This window comes from Anser brachyrhynchus, assembly GCF_964034855.1.
Source record: "Anser brachyrhynchus genome assembly, chromosome: 3".
Classification (NCBI taxonomy): domain Eukaryota; kingdom Metazoa; phylum Chordata; class Aves; order Anseriformes; family Anatidae; genus Anser; species Anser brachyrhynchus.
The window spans coordinates 48,608,253-48,615,510 of record NC_137696.1 but is presented as its reverse complement, the minus strand read 5'-3'; the positions used below and the strand labels follow the sequence as shown (position 1 = coordinate 48,615,510).

The window sequence follows — 7,258 nt, the reverse complement described above, 5'->3', positions numbered from 1 at the left end:
GAAGGGCTACCATGTTCTGATGGGTCTGTGAAGTCAAACATCTCTCACTCACCTACTCATTTGCTCACACAAACAGTATAATAATAATAATAAAAAAACTTACAGGGCATTATATAATCCTCCATCTTCAGATGCACTTATTCCTAAGATTACTTTTTCCTTTTGAAGCTGGGTCTTACTCTAATTTGTAAAGGATTTGCACATTAACTCTCAGATTCCCTGGCATACAGTCAGCAGGAGACTGCTCTGAGTGGGAAGAAAACACTTAGGGGTGTTTTTTTCTTAAATGCATGAATTTTCTCTTCAATGCAGAGATTTTTACTTGCTCCCCGTTGCTTATATCAAACCAGATTTCTCCAAGGCATCCCCAACTCTCTGTGGAGACACAGAAAGCTACACTGGAGGTGCCAGGCATGGAGATGTCTCTTTTCTTCTGCATACCTTGTGGGTATCATTACAGAAAGAAAATATATTACAACAAATTTATATCAACATTCAAGCTTACGCAGTGAAACAGATAATAATCTATGAATTCACTCTCAAGTATGTGTCCAAATAGTTATAGAATGGTCTGGATTTTAATGCAAACTTTCACAAACTTGGACAGCTGCCTCCAGTGCTGTTGAAAGGGCATACAACCATCACATCTGAAAATCAATACACCTGATGGGACTGAGTACCTCAGTTCATGAAATACTGCATTAGCTTTCTCTCAGCTTCCAGTTAGCTCCAGAGCATTTTCTATATAGCTATAAGATTGTAATTGTTAGGGAAAAGAAATGGGCATTTTAAACATCGTGATCCTTGTGTGTTTTTTTTTGTTGTTGTTGTTGTTCTTTGAACTTAATCTTTACTATGGTTTGATTTTCATTCCAGAATTGCTTGTTAGGTCTAAATCTAGAGAAAATAAAACCCTGTCTGCCTCAGTGATCCTGGACAGTAGGGAATGCAAAGCTCTTCTAAGAAGGGCCATCTGTTTCACTGCAAGAAAAGTTTTAGAAAACAAATTGAGACAGTTGATTCATTATAAAATAGACACAAGTTATGAAGATAAACATAGAAACAAATCCAGTGAAGACTTCTTATGTTCCTGGCTGCTATTACTGTTATTTTTTAAGTCAGCGCTGACTATCAATGTCACATGAATAATACAATACAAGAGACAAATGCAAAACAGCAATAGCTGCAGAGATCAAGGCCTTACCAATGTAGTTCACCTAAAATGATTATAGTTGCTCTTCTAAAGGCATGGTTGGTATGGGATACAAGCCCTGACTCTGTGAGGGAAGGCTAGCCCCATGCAAGAGCTCACTGTCTCCAGAGCCACGTGTTTCTCTGAAGGTGCAGGCAAGCTGTGTGCAACTCTGCAGGCTTAGGCTCAAGGGGCACACTTTGGACAGGTTGATAGCAGAGGAAGGACTGAGGGGAGGTGAGATGTAACAATCTTCCCCTCAATTAAATCTGTGATGAACATCAGATCTTAGCTTAAACATCTTTCTAAGGAAACCTGGACTAGGGACCTTTGTTACAAATATTCAAGGATGGATTTTCATCCATACATTCCCTAGTCTTCCTTTGTTTGTAGTCTAGCAGACTGAAATTGATGTGGCTGTGACAAGAGACTTGTTATGTAGCCACACAGCATGCCTCAAAATAAATTCCAAATTGAACAGTTTTACACAACCCTGTATTTTTAAAAGCACCTTACAGTAATTTGTAACCAAGCAGCAATAAACATTTTTAATCATTGTAGGCTGTACTGTGCTGAAACTAAATGCAATCTTATTTTATAAAAGACTGTGTTAACTTAGGGGCATTAATTTCAGTCCACTTGAGAGACATGTGTGCCCCATCCAAATACCTCTTCCAGTAACAAACCCATTAGCAGGTTTTATCAAAATTAAAAACAAAATGTGATCTGACTGTGGAGCTCCTGAACACAACAGGGCTGGAGACCAGAAAGGGTGGACAGTACACGTCTTCCTCCACACAAAAGCTCTGGTTAAGTCTACATCAGAAGGGGACCACAGTTGTCAGGGTAGCAGTCATGGTAACGATGTCCCAGGAAACTCCTGACATCCAAGTCAAACTTCTTCAAATGTTCATTGCCAGGTTAATGAACTAATATCAGAAGAAAGATCAAATTTGCAATAAATAATTCAGGCCCTTCATTTGCATCCCCACAGTCCACATCAGCTCCCACATTCACTGTGCCAGAGAATTCATTGTGCCTTGCCCCAGGAGACTTTGGGTAAGTATAAAATGAGACACAGCCCACATGTGTAACAGAGAGACAAAGAGAACACAAGAAAGTAACAAACTCATGCTGAGAAGCAGAGGATGGACATGCACAGGAGAAGCCGATATGAGAGTGAAAGACCTCCCCGTCCCAGGCTGGCTGCCTCCCCTTTTCCCCACAGCGAGCTGGCACCCGAGGAAGGAAAAAGCAGAGAAGCCAGAAAGGGGGATGGGAAGCTGTCAGCATGCAACAGGGCGAGGAAGGAAATAGCAAGGAGAAGATGTAATCAGTGTGTGCACTGTAAAATCTGCACTGCTGACATCTATGGCAGATGCCCTCTGTGCTCTCATGGACATGGATTTCACCTGGTGTCACACAGAAATATCCCAGTTCTAATGTGAGGAAAAAGCTGTAGAGAAGCCCCGTAATTTTGCTAGTGTTTATAAAGCTGTGCTCATACCTCTCCTATATTCAGGTTAATGAACTCCTTATTTTTCACACTCAGTGCCTGGAATACTCCTGAAATGAAAAACAGGACACAGGAGCTATAAATATACCTCATTCGTATTCATATATAAGCTCCCCATCCCACAACGATAGGTGGCTGTGCCTACGAAAGGAAGGGCCTGGCACAACAGCTGGTCGCTTAGGGTTGCTCAGAGGTGGTAGCTACTCTGAAAAATGAACATGCAGGAGGAAAAGTCTTGCTGACTTCAGGCCTTTGTGCAAGTCTATCTTCAGGACTCAACTGGAAGCGGGTGTCTAAATACTCAGATTTGGATGCTTTGAAATGAAGCCAAGCAATTTGCATCTCTTTATATATTTGACTGAACTTTTCTCTCTCAGTAGTTTAACACTTCTATTGCCCCAGACTGAACCGGGAAATAAAGAGAAAAATATATATATATATATATCACACAGGAAAGTTGATTGTGACTTTCATCAAGTTGAGTTGAATTTGATTTGAGGTTGGAGCCACACTGATGATCACTTCAGCATTTATCCAGCCATTTTACCTGTCTCTACTACTTCTGCTCTGGAATAAGGGAGACCCTGCGTGCAAATGAACTGACCCTAGGGTGCCTTGATGGGGACCGTAAGGGATACAAGGGAACCATATCTTCAGCCAATTCAGCAGGAATTGAGGGAAGTGGTAATAGTGAGTGTGAGCACTGGGGAGTCTAGGGGCTAGACCCAATAGGACACACAACAGCTCCACTTTTTTACAAGTGAGACTTGGCTACAAGCTGGCTGGGCACCATTGCTGTGATGGGTGAGCCACAAGAAAGTCTACAACAAGGACCTTGCCAACATTCTTCACATGCCTTCTGCATCATGGTGGAGTTTTTGAAGCAGGCTTTATTCACATGGGGAAATATTCCATCAGCAACAGAACATTTTTCATTTTACAGGGAAAAAGCTATTCTAAAAACAAATGCTAAACACAGTTCCTTTCTGTTAGCCATTCAATCTACACACCTGATCTCAGATGTTATGCAATATACTTGGTGACAGCAGAAAATGGGTGTATATATATATATATATATTTTTTTTTTTTTCCAAAGGGGAAGAAATTCTGGAGGAAGAAGATACTCACGACTTGCATTCTCTAAGCGAATCAAGCAGTTCAGAAAATCATCAAATTCAATCTGGAACTGTTCATCAGAGTATCGCAGGACAATCAGCTGCAACAGGTAGTTGTTGAGTTGATATCCTTCCAAAACACACACACACAGGAAAACTGAGCAGCCTCATAGGCCAGGATGGAATCTGCAAATCTCTACTAACTAAGCTTGAAAATCAGTTAATGGGAGGATGCACTATGGAACGCATCCACACAGAAAGTGATCTGACTGCAAAGTTTTTTAAGCTTGGAATGAATAAGTAAATCTGAACCACAAATTTTGCGGTCACTGCATATGAGAGACTCCTTGAAATTTGAAGGGATTTCTGCAAAACTACGTGCTTTAATAAAAATACTTTGTGATGAAATAGAAACCCACTGATTACTCTTTGTAACAAACAGGTTACCTGCAGCTCCTCAAGCCCTCAAGTGGACATGGGCTCTGAAGTGTTTTCTTTTAGGGTCTAACCCTGCATGTGTTGAGATAATTAGGTGAAAGGGCCAGTGGCAGCCCACACAGACACACTCCCAAAAGTAATTCGTAAAAATATCCCACTTCCTCTTCAAGACAGCCTAAGGAACAGAAATCACTGTTGCCACTTCTACTTGGAAGTGCCATGGCCCAAGGATCCTCCCTGGAGCGCTCTGCTTTGGAATGGTGAGCCCCACCAGGACAACTGGGCAAGCCTCTTCTCCCATCAGCTCCTCACTGGCTGCTCCCAGCCCCAGATTGGCCATCCTGCTTCAAACCCTTGTGGGCACAAAGAAATCTAAGGTTGGCTGAGAAAATGCTTTAACCAAAGGGAAGCCTGGTCCTATCTACACCTCTGTGCACCTTTGGAAAGAGGCTTTGCCAGAAGTCCTTTCAATTTGCCCTCTAGCTCCTAAGGTCCTCTCTGCGGCATAGCCCTCCTCCCAGTTAGAGGGCACCCAGATGGTGTAATTGCTTGCAGACCTCTTTGCCTACAGCAGACCTGCCCAACAAGTTTCCCCAAATAAAATGTAGTGCTTGTCTTACCTGCAGCTTTGAGAGCACTGCGAAGCTCATAGGAGGACATGGAGCCGGATTTATCGGAGTCAAACTGAAGAAAGATATTCTGTTATGAAAAGAGCAGATGGAAAGTTCAGTATTTCCACATGAAAGGAGCACAGATATGGCACACAAAAGCAAGGTGGTTATCTCTAACAGCGTGGCACAAAGCACTTTAAAAAGCTGACAAGATCCATGGTCTAGATCCATTCTGATTTTGTAACTGAGGAGCAATTTGGGTCCCAGTTCTCTGTCATATGAATAGGCTGCTGTGAAATTCAAACAAGTACTGCCAAACCCAGTCTTTCAGATATAATGAGTTTCTCTTCATAAAAAAATCCATGATTTTTTAAAAAGTAATTTTATTTGGGAAGGATATATTTTTATTTGTCTTCTAGCTTCTCTCTCCCGAGGCATTCTCTTAATCTCTTTTCAAGTTTTTCTATATGATCCTGAAGGCTAGAAAAAATTGTGTAAGATGAAGTCAAGATTGTCCCTTACTCATTTCCTTTTAGGTATAAAAGATCTAAACATTCATTGTGTAGCTGAGAGGACTGGTACAACTGGTTTGAATTTTGACCTAAATATTAAATAATTATTAAACTGGAGTTAAATTCCTTTATTTTAATGAGATGACAAACATGATTCGCCCTTGGAATATGGGTTAAATTGAACTGTTGCCACGTCCAGCTTAAATTTTTCCATCAGATGTATGTGCAAATCTTCTTAAAGAAGACAAGGATTTCTCAAGTCTCCTTGTTAAAAAACAAAGCATCTTTTGATAAAAGAGATATGACATTAGGATCCAGAAAAAGTATATGTCATTTCTGATGGGATAGACAAGAAACAGAGAACTGCGTGTTTTAAATGCTTGGGTGAAGCATGAATTCAGAAAAAAACTATTAATGACCATGAGGAAACAATTACGATGTCTTTATTTGAATATTCAGTCTGTGCCCTGATTCTGAAAGTCTGCTTATTTTTACTGCCATATACAGTGGCAGGGAAATGTGTTTAAAATTAGAATCAACTTTCCCAGACTTCAGTACTGTTGTCTACTGAGAGATCGATAATGGCAATGCAGTGACTTATGAAATGATTATTTCCTACTAGTCATGAATCATCATTTCTTCTTCTGTACAACAGTAACAGAAACTCCTTAAGTTTCATGTTTATTGGCTTCCTTGTTAATGTCCATTACATTCTTTGTCCCAAACGTAGTTGATTTCCGTACAAAAATCTGTTATTTCCAGAAAACCATTAAGGTTTAGCATCATGGAAAGCTAAGAATGTCTTTGAAGATCCAAAACAAGCCCCCACACTTTTAAAACTTTTGTTTTAAGTAAAAATTTGTGGCTTGTAAACACTCCTGTCTCTATTTTTGTCTGCATATACATAAAAAATTACACAAGGAATAGCTAGTAAAATGGAGAACCAAATAGAATGCATAATGTCACCTACTATCCATTTCTTCAGTTTTTCCCAGAAAACTTTGAACTCAGTGAATTCCAGAGTCCCATTGCCACTGGTCTAGTAATTTGAATTAAGGAAAATGACTTGTTACGTAAAGATCCAAATTCTGAGTGAATTTAACATTGCTATCCCTTTAAACATATAACATTACGTTGGCTGGCAAGCCTATGGTGACGTTGAGCATGATATTGGGATTTCTCATGAGGTGCAGCTCATGACGGTGGCTGTGATACTTGGGGAACATTATGTGACACAAAAACACAGCTGAGCTCCATGCAAGTAAGAAAGACAGATTGTTCTGAGGCGAGAACAGCTTTAGAAGTAAATAGCACATAAATGATTCAGAGAATTAAATTACCTGATTAAAACAAATTGCTACTATACTCGAAGGAGTTAGTCAACCAGTGTGTTATTCAGTATTGTTTTCTAGAGTCCAGGCTCTACTGCAATGTCTCTACCAAAGATTAATGGGAGTTGTGTGGTGAGGCTAGCAGAATCTGGTCTTTAAAGTCTGAAATAATCGTCTGCACAGTAGTGCTGAGAGGTGGTGAATAGATCTGCCTGAACTTACCTCTTCCTGATGAGTGAGGGTCTTCTTAATATTTACTGTGCTGAGCTACTGATGTCCCCCAAGCAGATCTCACTTGCATTCCCCTTCCCCCTTCCATCTTACTTTTCAAGACAAAGCCCTCGCTCAGACGGATGCTAGTTCAGCAATTGTTCACAAAGGCCAACATGTGCTAAGCTGGGTCTAGCCTGCCATTATTTAATAGCATGCTGTTATTTAAGCACCTAGACTGGCAATATTATTGAGGGCACTCACAGATTCCAAGGACATTATCATTCCTACAAAAAGTCTGTTTTTATAGCCAGCCAGGTTCTTCTTTCTGGT

The 7,258-nt window shown here is 40.5% G+C and overlaps 1 protein-coding gene across 1 annotated transcript in view; it reads right to left on the bottom strand.

The window, feature by feature from the left end:
* Nucleotides 1-1,727: 1,727 nt before the first annotated feature.
* Nucleotides 1,728-7,258, bottom strand: part of CAPN9 (calpain 9) — a 29,653-nt gene continuing 24,122 nt past the window's right edge. The window contains exons 16-20 of the mRNA XM_080586443.1: nucleotides 6,355-6,423; nucleotides 4,882-4,960; nucleotides 3,837-3,953; nucleotides 2,700-2,758; nucleotides 1,728-2,121 (exon numbers count right to left, since the gene is read on the bottom strand). Coding sequence (XP_080442569.1) covers nucleotides 2,095-2,121; nucleotides 2,700-2,758; nucleotides 3,837-3,953; nucleotides 4,882-4,960; nucleotides 6,355-6,423 — 351 coding nt within the window. The 3' untranslated portion in view covers nucleotides 1,728-2,094. The remainder of the gene's footprint in view (nucleotides 2,122-2,699; nucleotides 2,759-3,836; nucleotides 3,954-4,881; nucleotides 4,961-6,354; nucleotides 6,424-7,258) is intronic.